Genomic DNA, 21897 nt, shown 5'->3' with positions numbered 1-21897 from the left:
TAAATCCAGTGAGGTCAACAATTTACACCCTCACAGTGAAATGAAAATCAGCCTGGAGCTGTCTGGTTTAAGCAATAAATTAAACCAGAAAGGGGCACTGCTGTGTGTTTTCCTTAAGTTAAGAAGCTCTTGCGGAAACCAGCAGCTCTCTTCTGCCATGCTGCACTCCAGGCTGCAGCTTTGCCAGGGAGGGAGCACAGTGTTTGTTATGGGAAAACATAGGAGAGAGGCCAAAAAACAGCATATAAAACAGTGTGATCTGGCCACCTTTTAGATGCTGTGGGGGATGTGGTTATTTCAGGTCCAGGTCTGGTCACAGGCACACCGCCCCTGCCAAGCACAGCTCCAGGCATCCAGCCATGCAGGCACCACGTAGCCACATGGCAACTGTGGAAACCTGCTGCCAAAGCAGGCATCCTACTCCTTTTTTTTTCTTTAAAGGCTGATTTCTCAAGGGGAAGGAGGTTAGAAAAGGGAAGGAGGGCTAGAAGAGAGTGAAAGAGGGTGGAAAATCTCCCCATAAACAAGGAAGATGCAAAAATATCCTTTAAAGTATTTTTGTAATAATCCTGAAGAAAATGCAGATTTGTTCCTCTTCCTTTATCTCAACTCTGCTGCTCTTCTTGGATCCCAAGTCTGGGAAATGTGGGGCAATATGAGGAGCTGGAAGCATGCTTAGCTGCAGAACAGGGATGCTTTACAGTGTACTCCCGATCCAGCTGATCTCCTGATCCAGTGGCTTCTCGGGGTCATTGCAGTGCATTTGCAATGTCAGCTCTTCTGTGAGGACCTGGTGCTGTGCATAATAAGGACTTCCCCAGCCAGTTAGTCTTGTCCTCCTCAGGAGTCCTTGCTTTTAGCACAAAGCTGCATCTTCTGCTCTCTGCATCCCCTGCCTTTGCCTCATGCCAGCAGCGTTCAGCCTCCCAGCAGAGCCTTTGCAGCATTGTAGCCCCAGATTTGTAGTGCTGCTGTGCCCTTCAACCACTTGGTAGAGACATGTCCTCCTCCGGCACCTGCTCAGACCTACTTGCATGACACTTGGGGAGGTGATGAATGTTGCCTTGCCGCATGTCTGCTTCCTGTGTGGTGGCAGCAGGGTTAACCTCACTGTAGTCTTATATGGTCATTTGAATCCCCTGACGCTTCCTCAGAGGGCCAAAAATAATCTCGAGCTGAGAGAGCAGCTGAATCCAGCACAGAGCAAGCTGTGGCCATCTGCTTTTATTCAAAGCCCTGACCGGCACGCTTTCTCTCTCTGCCTCTGCGGATGCGTGTCTCTGTTTCTGCTTCAACATGACCTGTTTCTCTTATTCAGAGTATTTCTCTTCATTTCATTCATGTCATCACCACTCCAGATTGGCAGCCAGAGGCCGCATTCAGCCACCCAACGCAGGGGCAGCCTGGGCAGCCAGGCGAAGGTACGACGGCAGCCTCTGCAGCACAGCCCAGCCCATGTAAGTGCCTCCCCTCCTTCTCCTGTCCCACATCTGCCTTGCTCTCTTTTCTCCCTTCATAACTCTTCATCCCTCCAGTGCACATATCCCCGGGGACTCTGGGTCATTTGACAGCTCTGGGGAAAAATGTGAAAAGCAATCTTCTACCACAGTATATAAACAAGGTGGGAAAGTCCAGGCTCTCAAAGTGATGTTTTATAAATGCTGCTGAATGCTACGCCCATTTGCATGGGGGTGGCCCAATCCAGTGTCTGGGTATAGAGGAAGTGTCCAGACCATGACAGGATTATTTCAGCCATTTTCAAGACAGAGTAGATACAGACACCTGCTGTACCAAAGAGTTGCAGCAGCATTTTTCTATGCCTTGCAGAAAAAAAACTCCTTTCTAACTTTTCTATCTCTCAGTTTGGAACTATTTATTCTATTCAAGACCCTCCATGGATACATGGTTGCAGTGACTACTGCTCTACCAGTCCTCTTCCTTCCGTCTCCCCTCTTCACATTCTCCCCCATCTTTCCTTGCACCTGGGCTGATCCAGGCTCTGTCTCCTCTCTCTGCTGACATTGCCCTCCCTGATACTTGTGAAAGCCTCTCTGCTGGAACCTGGGGTCCCCATTTATCCCCATCATCTACCACCTCCCCTTGGTACCACGAAAATTGCACCCTCTCATGAACTGAAGTGCTCTGCACTTCTAGCATACCTTATCATACTCTTCTGGGTGTGATGACTGGAAGGCTGATGGCTTTTCCTGCATCACATGGTTCAACAGATCTTGGTCCACAGTGAAGGCTGGGACTACACTGATAAACCAGTCCTCCTCTGTGAGAGCAGATGTGTAGCTGGAAAGCCACAGGAGAGCATGCTGGCAAAGCAATTTTAGGGCCCTAATCTTAGAGGCAGTCACAGCTGATAGCTGAGTTCACCTGGAGAGATAGTGTTCCTTCCTGCTGCTTGCATCTCATCAGGCTGCCAGTAAAAGGAGAAGCTTCTGAACCCTTCTGTGCTCCTCTGAACCTCTTCAGCACTCAGAACTGACCTTGCCATACATCTCTTCTGCAATGAGTATTTATGAGCTTGGCTACTGGCCTTTGAAATGCAGTAATTCTTTTGATGAGCCCTTAAGGTTAAGATTTCATCAGAACTTCAGACTCATTCCATCATCCTAATGCTATTTTTTTTCTATCTCTGATGAAATCCAAGCAGCAGAATGTGTCGGTTATTTGTTATAACTGCCAAATATGAGACAGGCAGAAAACAAGAATTTCATGTGGAGATTCATTAAACTTTCTATACTGATCTGAAATTTACTTGGCTACAGCATCCACAGCCTGGTCCAGCAAACCCCTCTTCTTACTTAGAAATCATTTAAGGTCAAGGATCTCAACAGAAGTTTACTTCATTCAACATTTGAGGGCTCAAGCAGAATAATAACTGATTCTTCACACATTTTTAACCCTATCACCGATAAGATGTGCTGTCTGCTTTCACTGAGGCCTCAGCTAACATGACTCACTTTGCATTTGCTGTGTGCCAGCACCACCCAGGGGCTTCTGCCATACCAACCTTGCATGCAGTGACTCATTCAGTGCTGGTAACTCCATCATGTGCCCAGTTGCAGGGTCGTGGTGAACAACCCAGCCCATGTAACGTGAACTTTTGCACAAAACAACAGATGGCTTCAGCCTCCTTGTGCCAGAGATTGCTAAGGATCCCCACCTCCTTTTCTCCCAAACACACCAATTGCTGATGTGTGACTGTGGCAAAATGCTGGATTTCAAGCACCTGTATAAAAATTACTTATCCCTTAGAAGCTAGCAATTTTAGCAGTAGTCCTCAGGATACTTTTGGTAGTATGAAGATGCAGCAGAGTCCCCAGGATGTCAGCACTTCAGCTATCAAGAGATAAGTGTATGCCTTCTGGCCAGCTGTGTCCAGGATAGCAGCTATGTGCTCTAGCTGTTATCTTACCAGGTACCACACTTGGCTTTGTCCAGTACCTTCCCCCTATTCAAGTGTAGCTATTTTTGTGACTCTGCTGTCCTGAGATTGCTGCTTCCAGATATAAAAAGAGAACAAGTGGCACCAAAGGAATGGTATCTTTCTCTATTCCTTGGCATGCTGCTCCTGCAACCTGCAGTAAATGCAGAGATTGTACCAATGACGTGTTTTTTGGGGAACTCACATGCATACTGAGTTGCACATATTTTTCTGTCTCTGGTCTCACCCTTCAATGGCATTCTAGATCTCCTCTCATAATCAAAGTTTCTGGACTTTCCCACTACTGCTGTCATTCACAGCCTTCATTGCTTATTGTATTCCTACCATGGCAGTGCTAATACTCTTCCTGAGACACACACTTCCCTCCCCAGACCACAGGCTTTCCTAGGTTTTCAGCATCCTTACATATTTTCCCTCTGAAAATATAACCCATGTGGATTTTTTTGCAAGTGGCCATTAGAACAGGAAGAATGCTTTTTGCCTTGGGATATTTACTGCCCTGGATCTCGGCAATTTGCTGCCTCAAAATAAGGAAGCAGTGGCTGCATTCTCTTGGCACAGCCAGACAGCCTGTTGATTCTGGAAGGCACAAATCACCTCTGGGTCTGTGCAGGATGCAGGTTAGCAAAGGAAAGGCTTGTCAGAGAGAAGCCCACCTGCAGGGTGCTCATCATGCTTCATTTTTTGGTGGCATGCAGTACTCCATGCTTTTTCTAGGTTATCAGTGAGCCTCTTGCTAAGTTCCTAAAAGGCTCAGATTTAGATAACATCAAAAAAGATGTCTGGCTCAGCCAGCTTCTGAAAACAGACTTTCTCAAGGGAAATGAGAAGTACCTCTAGAACACAAGAACAAGATTAACTAAGAACTTCTTCTTTAAGGTTAAGCCACCTGCAAATCAAAACTAAAATTATCTACAGTGATGGAAAGGGGCAGTTCTTCTCTAAACTGAACTTGGTTTTGAGATATATGGAAATGTCTTGCCATTTGGTTCAGCAAATGGTAAGGTGATGTAATTATCACAACCATGGACAATGTAGAATTGGACTTACTCAACTACAGATATCTGAAATAATAATATTTATGTCAAAGTTCAGCCACATCTTCCTTATGTTCTATGGAAAGAGATCAGCACCTCCAGACAAAGATTATTCTGATCTGTTATGAATAATTAATTAGAGCAGATAGATAAATTTCATCTCCAGAGGCCCTATAGCTAGGTATAAATTCTTAGCATATGAGCTGTAGAAGTTCATTGTTTTGTTGAAATGATAAAATGATATTGCTGCAAAAGACCTCTCAGTAATGAAGGAAGCAGTAATCAGGTTTTAATGTTGTTTTAAAGAGAACTTGACCCTGTGGTAGCAGCAATCAGGGATGGAGATGAAAAAGAGATTTGCAACATGATGAAATCAGGAAAAGACCTTTCTGAACCTAATAAGGACGGTTGGTTACCCCTCCATGAAGCTGCATACTATGGCCAAGTGGGTTGCCTGCGCCTGTTGCAAAAAGGTCAGTGAAATTAAAACTAATTACAAAAGAAGGAAGAAGAATATGAGTAAGCCAAATAGCAGAATTAGTATCATACTAGTCCTTGTCCAATACTATGTGTGAAGCATTATTCAGCTTCTATGACTGCATATTAATTTCACTTTATCTTTGAGGATAGGCTTCCAGAGGGAAGCCTTAAAAGTTAGGATCTTCAGGAGAAAGTGATGCTTGGATAGATTTTGTCAAGCTCCAGACTTCTCACAGTAAAGCCTTGTAGCTTGAATCTTGGCTGTTGTGAGCTACTTGGAATCCACAGCTGGCATCAGTGTCCCACTAGCTGAAGATCGAAACCAGAACTTCCTTGCCAGTGACTGAAGGTGTTTAACTACTGCAAATTGTTTTCGAACTGCTGCTGAAGTGCAGTTACTTAACAGCTTTCTGCATTATTACTGGGCACAGATGAACATTTTAATCTGAGTCAGTGATTAACCTGATTGATAATAACTCATTGTATATTCTTTACTTTGTTTACTGAAAAGCAAGAATGAACAAAAGCTCATCTAAAACCATAAGGATTGAAGGTGCTACAGATATTTGTACAACTCTATAACATAATGTCTTTGGGCTTATGATCTCTTCACAGCATATCCTGGCACGATTGACCAGCGCACCCTCAATGAGGAGACAGCTCTCTTCCTGGCCACTAGCCGGGGCAACCTGGACTGCTTGCTTGCCCTGCTGCAGGCTGGGGCTGAGCCTGACATCTCTAACAAGGCCAGAGAAACTCCCCTCTACAAAGGTGAGGTCCAGAGCTTCCAGGATAATGAGCTCCACCAGGAGAGATCTCACAGTATTGACCCTGCCTTGTTCATCTCAGGCGTAGAATCACAGAATCATAGAATCATTAAGTTTGGAGAAAACCACAGTCCAACATACCACTAAACCATGTCCCTCAGTGCCACATCCAGACATTTCACCTTAAGGGAAGTTGGCCCTGTTGCCTTCCTGAGCAACAACTACTATGATACATGCTGTCCTACCTGTCTGCACATTGTACAACAAAACCTAATTGTAAATGTAGCTGCTTATTTCAAGTGCCTTTGGTTTGGGGTGCCACAGTAAAAATGTATAGGAAGCCTGACAGACTGGGTTTCAAGGAGTAGTGAACAAACTGATAGAATAAAAATTATCAAGAAAGTACTATTATCTGAGGATGGTCCTGAGCTGTGAATTGCAGGCTGCCAGAGTTCTATAGACTCCCCTTGTTAATATTTAGTAAGGATCTTTTCCTGCTGACTCTTTTTTTTCCCTCATTTTCTTATCTATATAGAAACTTACTTGTAGTTCAGAACAATAAGGTCCAGAGTAACTTTGCTCAGAATTTGCAAACAGAATGTTCAGGTCATGCTATCTTCATGCCGTCCTACATTCTTCCTTCATAATTTATATTCTGTCCCTTGTCATCTCCCTTTGTGATGTCCAGCCAGTACAAAGCCGGGCTTGATCTTCCTCAGAACTATACTTGACACATGCCTGCAAATGACACAGTCTTCTGCAGGCCCAGAATGAAGTCTGACTTCATTGCTGCATCCTGTACAAGTCCCAGAAAGTGTTCTTTGCCAGCAGCATTACCCCTTGTACTGAATAAGATGATCTATTGGCTTATTCAATGTGGCCAATCTGTGTTCTGTTGTTTGTACTCTGTGAAAGGAATACCCAGAACACCCAGATTCTTTCCATAAGCTTGTACTATTCACTTCCCTTTTCTTCAAAACAGCCTGTGAGCGCAAGAATGCAGAGGCTGCAAGACTCCTGGTACAGTACAATGCTGATACCAACCACCGCTGCAATCGAGGATGGACTGCTCTCCATGAGGCTGTCTCCAGAAATGACCTGGAGATTATGGATATCCTGGTGAAAGGAGGTGCCAAGATTGAGTCTACAAATACCTATGGGATCACTTCTTTATTTGTGGCAGCTGAGAGTGGGCAGTTGGAAGCTCTGAGATACCTGGCAAAATGTGGTGAGTAGAGTTGTGCCATTGATACACTATTGCTTGTTTCATCCTTGATATTTCAAAGGTCCCATTAATTTTCCCTGTCTCAGCTTTTCTATCTTTGTAGATAAGTACTAGCCTGTAGAGCTGCTGAAACCCTTTTGCTCCAGATAGCAGTTTGTGTGGGTCTTTTAGAGAGCATAGTCTACACACATGCATTTCTTTAGCATCCATTTGAGGCCACCTACATTGGAAAATAATATGGTGCTCTCTAATTGAATTGCCTTACAGCTTTTGAAACCTATATTGCTGTGCACGTGTAGTCTAAATCCAGTCATAAAAGAAAACTGTAGGTGGTAAGAGATGGCAGAAGTTGAACATTAGCCAATCCCATCTGCTCACAAACATGTGCCACTAATGGACAAGGTTAGCTCTCCTCGAGTAATGAATACCGCTGAAAACAAAGTCCTATTGTATAGTTAATGGATTTACACCAAGGAGAAGCAATTTCAGTCTTTCATGTGTATGTATTCAAACATACAGGCAGAGTGAATTTGATTTTTATTTACACTAAACCTACCTTTTACTGCTCAAGTCATGTAAATAAGGGCACAGATTTTACTACCATTCTGAAGCATATTTTATCCTTGCAGTGGACTAATACTTCAGTGTAGGTAAGAATTGGATCCTGCACTTGTGAAAGGAAAGCTAAATGGCAGTAAATATATGAAAAACTTATAAAGCAGTTATTATGGCTATGAAAGATACAAAAGACAGGGAACAACAACAACAAAAAAATGTAATCTGCTGTTCAGCTAACATTGTCAAGGCAGTTCTGTATGACCATTTAGTCCATCAAACTGCCTACAATTTTAGAAATTACACTGGAATGTGATCTGTGTTTCAGCTTAGACATTATGATTTCCTTAAAGTTCAATTTTGAGAAAAATACACAAGAGAAAATCCAATAAAACTATTCAATTGTTTCAAGCTTTCTAAAACTCCTCTGAGAATACCAGAAATTATATCACTGCATTGTTTACGATGAGCAATGTTCATCATAAGAAGGTTTTCTTTTTCATTTCTTTTTCACTATAACATAGTCCTGTGTTATGCTTTGTCACTGCAATTCTCTTGATGCTTCCAGCTACAACATTTTCAAAGGGCCAAACACAACACAGATGTTTCATTTTGGGGTGAGAGCAAAAGGAAATATTCTCTTTGGCAGGGAGCTTTCGTGATCTGATAGAAGACTGATTGGTTCCTTTATTGGAGTTTAGAAGCAAAACTCCAGTGAACTGTCATACTCATTTAGGATACATATAAAACAGCCTTTCTCAGGACAGCGTAGTACATTGCATGTTGCAGTATACTGCAGTCAAAACCCAGTATTTCAGACCTTAAATATCTAGCACAGAAAAAAAATCAAGATTCCAGATTGTCTGTGGTCAAAGAGTATTAGGGCTTGGTTTATTTTTTGCTTGTTGTTTATTAAGACAAGCATCCACTAGAGTACAAGAAAAAATATACTACAACCTCATTAAAAAAATTCATCCTTTCTCAGCTAACATTTACCACTTGGACCCTAAATAGAAGCCTTATGAAAAAAAAAAGCTAGGTCCTTAGGTGCTGAGTTTTGAAATGAACTAAGTCTTGTTCAAATGAAAGATTAGTAGAATTATTTCTGGTTCCTATGCAGATGTCTTGTGATAAAATCCAATTTTAGCCTAGATATGTGCTAAAATTAAAATATAGTATAAATAGTGTAAATTCACTTATAGTTTGAATATAGAAATTATAAGCAATATTAATAAGCCTAAATAAATAAGTCATAAATACATAACCACAAAGCAATTTACTTAAGAGAGCATGTATTAAAGTCATATAATCCCCAGTCTTGTTCAGGAATATTTTATACATATATATAGATAGATAAATAGATATAGATAGTGTAAATACGTAAGTACTTATGGAATTGTTGTGTCTAAAGAAAAGTACATGTTGAATAAAGAACAAGCACATTTTAAAATGTTTATCTATGAAATACAAATGAATGGAGCCTGGATTCATGACTGGGAGCTGATGGGTGATACCCACTGTTTTATCCTGAGTGTATTTCTCCTTTTCTTGAGTGCATTATCATTTTATCATTCTACTTTCCCCAGCAATCTCTCAGTGAGAAAATGATTCCCCATGTAAACTCTCCCTCATAAAATTAACATCGTGGCAAAACCCATTGGAGATCTATAAAATAACTGTAACATTTTCATTTTGCTACGATCAGATTTTGTTCACATCACCTTTCTGCGTATGGTGTAGCTCTAGTGTTATGGAGACTTACGTGTTCATTCAGTGCATGTTGCCCCCATCTGATTCGACCCTTTGGTCCTATATTGTTTTTTTCTTCCTTCCTAGGTGCTGATATAAACACTCAAGCCAGTGATGGTGCTTCTGCTCTTTATGAAGCCTGTAAAAATGGACATGTACATATTGTAGAGTTTCTTTTGTCCCAAGGAGCTGACGCTAACAAAGCCAATAAGGATGGCCTCCTACCTCTTCACATAGCAGCCAAAAAGGGAATTTGCGAGTAAGTTTTAGTTTCGTTTAGTTTCACCTTTTAGGTAAAAATCCTAAGTTCTCCTTTTCACAAGGACTTTATGTCCTAGATCCAATTATGAGCACCACAAATTAGGGAGATCACAATAACCTGGACAGAATGAGTTTGCAGGATAGGATGAATAGGATGTGTGAGCAGAAATATGGGGTGAAAGATCACAGTAGCTTTGCCTAGAAATCACTTATTACAGCTAAATAACCACACGTATCTTAAAACCAGGCTAAGAAGAACTCCACAAAATATATTTGGGATGGAATGAAAAAAACCATCTGTATATGAAGTTAGCACTCACTTTAAACTCCTTGCCACAGCCCACAGCTATTTTTTCAGGATACAATCATACTTCTAATTGCAGTCACTGAACCTTTTGGTAACTGTGGAGGACTCCATTACCACAGTTTCTATCAAAAACCTTTAAGAAATTGTTATCCAAATGCAAAGGTTGTTTCTAGACAGCTGTTTTTGCAAATTGCTACAAAAGATTCTCATACATTTCACAACGTCTAAGGAATTAATCTTTTGACAGCACTACACCTTCCTATAGCATCTTTTATCCTAGCATTTGAGTCCATTTGGGAAGCCCAATTACACTTCTCAAATCATTTTCATAGACATAAGGATATTTATTTTCTGGAGTAATTGGAGTAAGTCTGCTTTGTGAAAGCTATATGTTCAGGAGGTGGCTCAGTGTGAATTTATGTAAAAGGTTTATATACATCTAGCACATACACAAATATCTTGCACAGACTAATATAGGCATGATTCAAAATGTTCTCTGTGGTTTAACTTAGAAAGACAGTTTTTTGACAACAAACACATTTTAGATGAGATAGAGACAAAACCCATCTCTAATTGTTTGCTTCCAAAATAGTTAATCTGACAGTATAGTAAATTGATCTGAATCCAATCTGTAAATAGAATCTGGACCAGTTCTCTGATTCTATTTTTTCCCTCAGTAGATAGATAGCCCAATCTGTAAACAAATCTACATGGAAATTCAGCAATCTGAGAGCATCCCTATGTTATGATAGAAACAGCCAACCTGATTTGGAGGTCATGTCTATTGCCAACACTCAGCAGCATGCATGGGATAAGAAGTCAGCCCAAACTCTGAGTTTGTTTACTTGTAAAAGATTGAGCACAATTTTTTGTGCCCAACTGCCCAACTGCTGTGAACTGAAGTACATGAGGAAGAAAAAAGATATTCTCTTACAAATATTTATCTAAATGATGAAACTATAGTCCAATTGGCTGATTATTGTTAATTCCAGTGGTATTCAGTAAAATAACACCCTTCAAAATGACCTCTCTTTGTATTCCTGAAGATTTAATACGTAATTCTGCTGGAATTCCACACTTCAACTTTTTGCCAGAGCACAAAATCTCCCTACCATCAAAAAGCCAAGAATGTGATCCCAAGGCTCAACTGTCAATTCTTGTTGCTTGGTGTTTGTTTATTTTAAACGACACCTTGTCAGTACTGACACAAAGTTCATAAAGGTCCTCTCATCAGCTCTAAGGCAAGTGTAAGCTGTCATTTAATTCCTTCACCCTTGAAACTGGGGAACTAAGAAGACTTTGTGAAGCGTAGGCAGATTTATTATGTAAATGCAAGTCAATCATCTCTTGGCACATTCATATTAAGGATACTCTGCCTCCTTCCTTTAATTTCCAATGAATAGAAATCACAAAAGCAGGTTTCAGGTGTAAGGAGTAACTCAGCAATATTTCAGAACTGCATATGAGTCTCAGCCCTGTGACAGACAGTATCAACAGCCTTGTCTGTCCAGTCTTGACTACCTTCACTTATCTACGTTCTTCCTCCCTCCAGGTAGGAATGTGTGGTGGTAGAGACGCCACACTTCTGAACCAAGTTGTTTTGAAGGATGAAGAAAACAGACGGGTTATACTTTGATAGAATTTCCATACTTTCCTCCCAGCAAAATCTGAGGGGCTGTACTAAGGTGTGGGACACTGCAGAATTTGGATATAAAGCCTCAGTGTGCCATCACTGTAGAGAGGTTCAGGACCTCACAGACAGAAATGAGGCAGAACATCTTTAACTCAGATGTGAAGAGCTGACTGAGGTATATATCCTGGAGGGAAAGAACAAAACAGACTCTTAAATCTTCAAACAGTTGATCATGGGATGACTGAATGTTGGCACTTGGCATGGTGTCCTCACAGTACTCTCCTCCCTTCTTGCTATTTCAGCTCTTACAGAACATTTGATAATAATGGAAAGTTGCCAGCTCACCAGCACCTACCTCCTGCTCCCTGATGAAACTTAAGGTGCTATAAGAGTAGTGATGCCAAAGACGCTTAAAGAAAAAAGAAAAGAAAAAAGAAAGAAAGGGGGGGGGGAAAAGCACTAATTCTCCTAAGACATTTATTTAATGTAAAAAAAAAAAAAAAATCTTTGTTTCAAAAATGAGAAGTAAAACAACCTTGAAAACATCAGCTGTCCACCATGCAAATGGGACCATAACCCTGTTAGGTGTCATGCGTCTTCAACTTTTCTTTCATCTCCTGGGAGTGTGGAGACTCAGTCTTTCACAGGATCATTCAGCACATCACCGGCAAAGGTTTCTCTGAGGCTAGTTTACATTGTGCTTAGTTCATTATGTAAATGTAAGTTTTAGGGACATTGCAGTCAAGCTGAACATGTACAGCATCTTAAAAGAGGTGCGCTATGTATGTGCTTTGCATGTTAGAAGAGCTCTTGCCTGCCAGATATATTCTGCATAGGAAGAGGAGGAAATGATGTGCTTAACTCACTGCTAAATAATTGTTTTCACAGATAGGCAGGAGGTAGACTCTGGTTTGGCAATTTCTAGTCTCATTCTATTTCTTAAGGTGCCTTATCTGTATAGAAGCAAGCTAATGCCTCAGCTGAAACATCTAACTTCATTAGCAGGAAATGAGAGTTTAACCTATGGGCTTGATTATGCAGCTCCAGTGATGCCTATGGAGACATAAAAATACTCATGGATTTACGATGGCTGGAGCCTTGCACATCATATTTTGAACTTCCGATTACGTAATGAGAACAGCTCAATTTATGTTGCTGTGCTTAAGGCTGCATCACACTTTCCAATAGCAATCCTTCATTACTGGAGCTTAGGACTTGGCTGTACTTTTTTTTTTTTTTCCTCCCTGGGCTAAAACATGGCACACAGCCTGGAAAATATTTTTATTTCTTTTTCTTCCCTTTCTTAATTGTCATTCTGGCTCCCAACATTTGGGATGGATGTTGATAGTCCCACAGATTTACTAAAGCCAAAAGCTGTGCAGAGGGCCTCTAGTATGGGGCTCAATCCAGAGTAGAAATTGAACTGTAAAATCTGACATGGAGGTCTGGAAACCAAGTATGTAGCTTATTCCAGCTCAATCCCATAGGAGTGGAGGTTTCATTCCCTTTCTGGTCTCAAGCTTCTTGCTGTGGCTGTGACCTATGAAGTCCTTCACCACAGAGCAATCATGATGGATCCCCTGCTTCCTCATTCAGTTCCTCTGATCTGCACCAGAGGAGTGCTGTCCACAGAGTGATGGCAGAGGTGCAGAACATCAGGGAAAGCCTGACTGGGTGTCTGCCATTTGTGCTATTCATGAGTTAGAGCAGGATAGGCAAGGAGTAAGCGCTTTGTTTCTTCCATTGTAATTGCCCCTGTGGCCGGCATTGTCACAAAAAACTGGGTGATGATTTCAAAAAACACCTCCATAAAAGAGGGGTAACACTTGTCACATTTTTGGCAATGTAAAAGCATTGGGAATTGAAGATAGTTTTCAAGTTGACACTGATTTTCTCAGTGCAAATCATTCCTATGCTCAAGTTAGTAGGCTCTTACAGTTACTACTAAACAGCTAGGTTTGCAGAAGATCCCCTAGAACTCACCGTTGCTCACTGATTCTCCACTTGACAGGATTGTCTCCATGCTGATTCCTGTGACTAGTCGCATCCGTGTCAAGCGCAGTGGCATCAGTCCCTTGCACTTAGCAGCTGAACGCAACAATGATGACATCTTGGAAGAGCTAATTGATGCTGGCTATGACGTGAACACCACCCTCTCCAATGAACGAGCCTGCCTTTACGAGGACAGACGCACCACACCTCTCTATTTTGCTGTTTTTAACAACAATATCTACGCCACAGAGCTCCTGTTGCAAGCTGGAGCCAACCCTAACATTGACCTCATCAACCCACTGCTTATCTCCATACGCCATGGTTGCCTGAAGACAATGAAACTGCTTCTCGATCATGGAGCAAATATTGATGCCTACATTTCAAGCCATCCCACCACATTTCCAGCTACCATCATGTTTTCAATGAAGTACCTTTCTCTGCTGAAGTACCTCCTGGATCTTGGCTGTGATGCTCTTTCCTGTTTTCAATGCCAGTATGGAAACTGCCCACACCCTGCTTTAAATTACAGGCAGGACCGATTTAATGATCCTCAGCTGTCCAAAGAACCAACCATAACGCAGGTAAGCACTCCTTACACTATCTTTAGTACTTTTGGGAACACCTCTCACCCATGTGTCTTGATAACTTCACATATTTCTTCTCCCACCTTTCCTGCAAGAGAAGATCCTTTTTTTTTACATAAAAATAAGGCTTTGTAAAATTCAGTGAGTGTTTCAACTGCACATTCAGTGACAATGTGGGCACAGGCAAAAGCTGATGATGTCCAACCCTGAATTTCAGATGAATGATAGCCATCTTGACAGTTTTTATTGTCAGATCCACAATACTCTTTTCCTCTAGACATGAGGTGCCAGAAATGAAACATATTTTCTTGTCAGACAGGGTCAAATGGGCAGTAGAAACCCTGTAATTATTGTTTTATTTGATAATTTATTTGCAAATCTAAGCGCTTAAAGGTTAAATTAAAATTGTATAGTCCTTCACCTTACAAGGGTAAACTAGTGAATGTAAACATCTGTTTCCAAATCTGGATAAGCAGCCCTGGAGAGAGTGCATAAATTATTACATTAGCTAGATGACTGTCCATACTATTTGAGGCTTTCAGAAGAGACCAGGAGATTTCGATCCATGGTTTCATATTTTCAAAGCCAATTACACATTTTAGATGACCGTGTCTTATGCATGTATATCTGCAGTCCATTCCAAAGCTCAGCTACTGCTTCCTTTGTCTGGAATTGGATTCTTAATCCCCTAAATGACTTTGCAGAATTGCAGAGTGCACATTTTCTTGTTGTTTTTGGTGTTGTTTTGTGTGTGTGTGTGCATGTGTGTAATCTCTGTTTGTTGACTCCTTCCAAAATATCTTAAAGTATATCTGACCTTCCAGTCAAAATTTACTGTCCTTCAACTTGCAGCAAAACAAAGACCTCAGCATGGCAGTCCTCTTTCTCTTTGGAAAAGCATTAGGGAAGCAATAAGTCGACTCCTATTGAGCTGAGGTGTACTTTTGTTTAATTCAGAAGAAAGTGTTATTTAAGCCAAAGAAATGATTGGCATTAAATTGAATTATCTCTAATTCTGGAAACATGGTGATTTCAGATGTGGAGTAAAAGAGGGCTGAAAATCCAAGGCAAAGAGAGAGAATTTGTATGTACCCTATGTGATAATTCAGCCACACAGAAACAGGTATTTTTACTTAGCTAAATGCAATATTTCCCTCTGAATCTCACATAACCATATTTTCAATTTCTTAAAAAATAATTGGTCACACACAAAACAGAATCATCACCTGAAAGGTCAGAGACATTAGCAGCAGAAGCAAGCTGTGTAAGATTATACCTGTGCATAGAGGAACTGATGAGTCTCTGAGTCTTTCATATAGAGACTGTTTCTGCACACAGAGTAGAACAAGTGGTGTCTTCCCTGTAGTATCATTTTAAATTTGCTTCTTAATGCTAGGTTTCTGGCTAACAGAAGAAAGGCTTGTCTGGGGTAGTTTCATGATATGGCTGTGATATGGTTTGTATTCCAAAAAATATAGAGAGTCATATGAATCTTCTGCTTTTTCTATGCATAAGATGCACATTTCTTATCTTCCTGTATCAAATTACTTAAGGAAAATAAATCAGAATTAGTCTTTGTACAGTGACACTATGAGCTATTGGAAGTTGGTTTGAAAAATACATAACTAAAAATAATTACTGATTCTACTGAATTAGCATTTCCTATGAAAATGAATGCAGAAAAATGCTTGCTGTCTCAGTACCCGGTTCCCGAATTGCGGTGCCAAAGCCGTGAGCGGGAGAAATGAAGCATCTTTCTGCCACGAGAGGGCATTCAGGGGCCTGCCGAGACTTCAGGCGGTGCGTCCCAAAAGCAGAGCTACTTCGCTCCTGAGACTGTCCCAGGGCCTGTTATTGCAGGTTTGCCTTCTGCTTCATTTTGTTCTGTATCTTTTCCTGTAACCTGTTCGGGAACATTTTTAGTCTGGAAAATATATTTTTAGATTGAGCGTTTGAATGAGGAAGAGAAGGAAAATAAAAGGCAACCTCTCTAGTTGGAGTCAAAAAGAGAACAGTAAGATACAGTGCTTTATTACACTGAAACGGTATCCTCATTTAAGCTCTGAGAGAGTGGATTTACTCTTTGGAGGTGTAGTGCAGATTCTCAGTTTGCATGTTGTATATGCAACTGCATGGCAATGGCATAGGAGCAGGCACTGGAGAATGTCAGATATCCCAAACAACATTTCCTATGAACAATTCAGGTAGGAAAATCTGGATTGCCCACTGGATTTTGGGGTCTTCCCAAAATCATTATATCTAATTTTTCTGGAAATGCTCAGAGAAGCAAAGTCAGAAGAGCAGTACATGCTTCTGTGAATGCTTTGACCTTGAATGAAAAGATCTTTTCTGTAGTTTTGTTCTTCATAGATATGATAATATTTTATTTCTGGATAAGAATATCCATGCAAGGGCTTAATTCATTATGACTTAGGGCTCATACATGTATGATCATATGTGATTACATGAGCTTAAACTGAAAGAGATTCAAGCTGGTGCATTATCTCTCCTGTTTGGGGTAGGCTTGGAGGGTGCCTACAGACAGTCTCAGTGACTAAGATGATGTATAGTGCATAAGTGACCATTGTTCAATTGTGTTTGGCCATGTGTCTGAGCTCTTATCTGCACAGCATGATTTAGTTCACCTTAACTTATTCAACTGCTCACATGTAGATAAATCCACAGATATCTTCAACATGTGTATCACCCAAATAGAGATAGATGAAGCTGTCTGGTATAACACGCATTTAGGTTAAAGTGGGAAGGCAAATTTTTTGAAATGAATCTACTTAAAGTCAGATCACTGCTTGAGAATCTCCGTAGTTCTCCATCCTAAAGCTCAGAGTGCTCTGCATCTTGCTCTATGGGCAAGGGAGGCTGTGCCTGGTCCAGACCTAAATAAGGACGATTAAATGGGGCTTTAGTGAAAAATGTTCTGAGGTAAAACTGGAAGTTGCCTCTACAGTTGGTAGAAAGACTACAAAAGTAGTCAGGGTTGGTTTTGCTGTTATAATTTCTATAGGTGCATTCATCTTTCACTGACTGTTGCAAATTTGTTTTTTTCTTGAAGTTTTGTGATATGGTGTCTACTCCAGAGATAAGTCGCTGGGCTGGGCCAATTATTGATGTTCTCCTGGATTATGTGGGTAACGTCCAGCTCTGTTCCCGGCTCAAGGAGCATATAGACAGCTATGAGGACTGGGCTGTCATTAAAGAAAAAGCAGGTATGGTTACTCAGAAAAGAATCTGCCACAAATATTCTCACTGTTGGATTCAAAATGTCAGTCACCATTTCCTCTTACATTTTCATTTTTTCTATTGAAAAGCCCTGTAGGTTTTTAACCTGACCTCTGCAGAATCATATAGTCAGTATCCATCCCCTAAACTCAGTAGGATTTCCCTACTGAAATTGAATTAAATTTTTCAACCTAGTATTAGGCACTAGAAAGTGCTGGAGTATGTTGACTTCGTGATGTTGAATTTACCCCAGATGTAGATCTGGCCCACTGGAAATAAGCCTTGCCAGAGCACGAAGGATCATTTGTCTGAGCCTGTGATGTAGGCAGATGAGGGCAAGTAGACAAGGTGACCACCTCCACAGGTGGACACCAGCAGGACAGCAAGCACCCACGGCTCTCCCAAAATATCCTTTCTCACAAGATCCAAAGACTTTCACAGGTATTATCAGAATTAGTTGTCCAGCATGAAGATAAACTGAGAATATATTGCATTTATTTTCAGTGGTGAGGCTGAGTACTCTGAAGCATCTTGCTTAAATCCTCCTAGAAAGCCCACTGCTAGGCTGTCATGGGATACAGCATCCTATCCTCCAGCCCTACTTCCTTCCCTATGTCATGCCTCGGAATGAATGAGCAGACACACCACCTCACCATTGCAGACAAAGCCTCTATTTTTACTTCTCCTTCTCCCGTTTTCCTCTTGCCACAGACATGGATGTCCCTCTCAAGTTTAAATCTGTTCAGTTCACATTTTTGACATGTCTCTCTTTCAGAGCCTCCACGACCTCTTGCCCATCTTTGTCGTGTCAAGGTACGAAGCTTGATTGGAAGAAACCGCATTAAACTCATTGACACATTGCCTCTTCCATACAGACTGATTCGATACTTACAGCATGATTACACACAGTGACCTCAAGCATGGTAGACTTTCAGCAGCTTCCTGGCGTGTCACTCAGAGTCATCAGCATGAAGTGGCACACACCAAGCTGCTGGATTGGTCAAGTGCCTTCCAATGACTAATCTACAAGAAATAAGCTTCTGGAGTGAGTGAGAAGAAAAAGGAGTGGACATCTAAACATCAGGTTTTACAGGAGGAAGCACACGTGATCCACTTCAGAGCTTGGTTAGCAAAGAAAAAGAAGTGAAAGCCAAGGCTGAAAAATGAGTAGTGCTGAAGCAAGTACCAGTGAGGGTACTCACTGATCTGGGGTCTGGTGGAGCTTAGCATCCTTGCTGTGATCACATTTCAGAAGCTGTTAAGAGTCAAAATATTTGGGAAAACAACTACATTTCGTTCACTGACTGAGATTTTTATTTTAGTTTCTACTCCGTGTTTTGGATTTCTGTTCAGTGTGCTGGTTGCTAATTCTCTGATAGTTTGACACTGTCTTGGTAAAAATTTTTTGGACCTTTCTCAGTCGAGTACTTGATTTCTGAACATTCAAAGCTCAGAACTTTTAGCTATACTCAGATGTGCAGATTCCTTTAAAAGCTGAGAAAAGCTTTATTGAAGGATGTAAGAACTGTATTTACACCTAGCAAATACAGTTCAAGTTGTATTACATAAGAAGGCAGTGAAATTAGTGAAATTCTGCTTGAGATAATTTTCTGTATTTTCTGATTTTCTATACTGGGGATTTGAAAGCAACTCATATAAATATATATTTCTTTTCTGTAAATTAGAAGTAGTTGTACTGTAAACAGTAGCTACGGTCTGTCATGAAGCTGGTGTCTGAACAGAACAAAGCCCTAGAGGAACATGGGCAGTGATGAGGAAGAAAGGCAAGATACACAGGGAACAGCCACACTGCTACACGAACTTTATCTATTGTTCCACTAGAGGATCTTGTCCCTATGAAACTCAGCCTCTCTTACTTCCTTGACTTCTGTGACTATAATAATACTATGATTGAAAAAAAGAGAGGTTATTTCAAGATGATAAGACTTTGAGATTTAGGAAAAAAAAATGCCCAGAAGTTAGCTCTAAATCTTTATTCAGGTGCCCAAACAGTGCCAAGATTCTTGTGCCAGGTGTAGTTACATTGAAGCCAGTGGGATAACTCTGGTGTCAGATATTACTGAGGTGGAATAAGTCCTAAGATTTAGCCTTGAATTTCTTGACTTCAGAATTTAGAAGTATCTATTAGTTCTTTTGACATTGATTAAAGTTATTATCTTAGCTTCTCTGAAAATTAGGTCACCTATTTACAGCTCAGATACACAACTGATTTATGGCAGCTTAACAACTTGCCATCTATCAGCTGAAGCGCTATAATTGTCCGTGAAATTCTTTTATTGAAGTTTTTAACAAGTCACATTCCCTCACAGCTGGGGAGGCTGAGGAGCCCACGAATGGTTATTGGCAGTGACTACAGCTCACTTGACAGGTGTGACTTGCTGAACCACTGAAATTCAATGAATGCTTCGGTCCTGATCAGGCGCCTAAGTAAGGATGGAAGAGCCTAATTTTGGAATCATGTCTTGGCAGATGTTATTCTAGAAGCATACCCATTCTTACCTTAGGTGACATAAGACTTGTGAAATAGGGATTGTTTTGACTCCCCACCAGAGACTTGACAGATCTGTTTTTGTTTTTTGGCCTGCATACTATGAAATGAGATAGAAATTTAACTAGGGAAAATGCACTGGACTGATTTTGTGTGTGGTTTCACAACTTAACACAGCACTAAAAGTGTGTTGCGCACACATGGGCCTATCTGGGCACAAAAATCCAGATTCTGTGATGGTTTTGTGTGAAATGCATTTAGCACTCATGGCATAGGATGTGAATGAAAGCAGAAATGGTCACAGCAAGCGCACTGTCCGTAGCTGTCCTCTTCCCAAATGTGGAAACAACAGTTTCATTTCTCACTGAACTGTGATCTTCAAAGCTTTATAAAATAAGATGAAATTCCTCCACTGTTGAAATTCCATCAGCCTCCTTGTCCTGAAGTGTGAACTCCACCATTCTTAGAGGAGAAGTGAGGTCTCTGGAGGTACAGTGCCACCTACCCAGTAGGGCCATTCAGAAAATGGAGCCTCTCCACGACACCATTTAGGAGCTGGCCACCACTGCTGGCCATACAGAGAAGAGCTGGCTAAGCAGCCCTCTGAAGCACTCCTCCAGCCTTTGTGAGTCCGTATTGTCAGGGAAAGAGCTGTAATTATAATCATAGAATCACTGAATATCCCAAGTTGATCATGATTCATATGGATCATTGAGTACAACTCCTAGCTCCACAAAGAACTGCCCAAAAATTAGACTATACGATTGTAAGCGATAGTTTGAGAAATGGAAAGTCATCTGTGGAATTATTGCATCCCTTAGCTAATGGGGCCTGAGCAGTGAAGGTCCAGGTCTTACTCACATTTATATAAATCAGAAGAAATATTGTTGAAATTAAATAAGTGTAATATAACAGAGTTGCAGGTAGTGGATAGAGCTGAGCATGACCTGGTGGAGACCATTTAAGTAAGCATTTGTTTGGTGTGTGGTGTCAGCTCTGGAGACTGCTAGCTGACAGAAGGATTTGAAATCACCAGCTGCAGGGATGAGATTTCATAAACCATCCCAAACTGGGAATTTTCTCTGAACCAACATCGTTATGTACACAAAAGTCTCATGAATAACAGCTTCTTTTTATGTCCTTGAACAAGATGAAACTGGTCTTGGGTGGAGCAAATACAGAAAGTCCATTTCTTCTGTCCACCAAGAGACCTTCATCTTTGCTGAGAAACTCATATCCTGGTTGCTCTGAGCTGTCTGTCCTGAGCAACAGCCACTGACCTGATGTGAGCATACCACAGCTGTGAGATGGGTAAGGACACAGTGTGCACAGCAACTGAGGAGAGATGTATGTTAGAGGGAGAGCCTAGTAATTACATTATTATGCCCTTTCTGCTTGATCTTTACTGCAAACTTTCACTCAGTCAGTTTACATTTATTTGCACTGAAATGGAGCCAACTACCTCTCCTACACTCCAGTCACTGGCACAATGTTTAATGTGTGATGCTGAATCTGTACAAATGTGATGAACATTTAGTGCATCTGTCTAAAACTGTGATAAGATAAATACCCAACATCCCAAGCAAACTAGGCTTTATAAGCAGATCAATAGTTCCAGCTCCTTCAGAGACTATAACTTTTTGTGATATACAATAGGAATATTTCATGACCAGGTTACTGTACTTTATCCTACTGCAACATGTGCAATTCACTTTATGTTTGTGTGCACTATTTTGGTTTTTATTTTATTTTATACGGAATATTTTCATTTACCATTATTTATGAATGCTATTGTAGTTTTAACAGTTTAAATTTGCACTGTTGTAGTAGACAGCAGCTCTTGATTGTTATGTTTCCATCTTTCCAACAAAGTATGAATTAAACGATTAGATTCTAAAGTGTTATCAGCTCTCCTGAATAGCAAAATTAAACAACTAAACAGTGGAACAGGCAGGAAAAGTCTGAATCGATCCAAGCTTGCACAATTAATAATTCTGGTGGCAGTCTCAGGGGTGAGAGAATAGTAAATATTGGTAGAGAGACAGTTGTTATTCTTTGCACACCTTTTGAAATGTCTAATACATCCGCATTCTATGATTTTGAA

The 21897-nt window shown here is 40.9% G+C and overlaps 1 protein-coding gene across 14 annotated transcripts in view; it reads left to right on the top strand.

Moving 5' to 3' along the window:
- Positions 1-21897, top strand: part of ASB2 (ankyrin repeat and SOCS box containing 2) — a 34340-nt gene extending 12443 nt beyond the window's left edge. For 13 of the 14 annotated variants that reach the window (XM_042889181.1, XM_042888982.1, XM_042889504.1 and 10 more), the window contains 8 exons: positions 1359-1457; positions 4801-4967; positions 5590-5745; positions 6724-6969; positions 9358-9529; positions 13483-14044; positions 17118-17271; positions 18060-21897. In XM_042889181.1, coding sequence (XP_042745115.1) covers positions 1359-1457; positions 4801-4967; positions 5590-5745; positions 6724-6969; positions 9358-9529; positions 13483-14044; positions 17118-17271; positions 18060-18196 — 1693 coding nt within the window. In that variant the 3' untranslated portion in view covers positions 18197-21897. The remainder of the gene's footprint in view (positions 1-1358; positions 1458-4800; positions 4968-5589; positions 5746-6723; positions 6970-9357; positions 9530-13482; positions 14045-17117; positions 17272-18059) is intronic. The other variant, XM_042889589.1, reaches the window with a different exon arrangement.

The sequence above is a fragment of the Lagopus leucura genome, unplaced genomic scaffold (assembly GCF_019238085.1).
Source record: "Lagopus leucura isolate 7727_CA_CO unplaced genomic scaffold, USGS_WTPT01 Super-Scaffold_1, whole genome shotgun sequence".
In the NCBI taxonomy this organism is placed as follows: Eukaryota; Metazoa; Chordata; class Aves; order Galliformes; family Phasianidae; genus Lagopus; species Lagopus leucura.
This window is presented reverse-complemented; position numbering and strand designations above follow the sequence as displayed.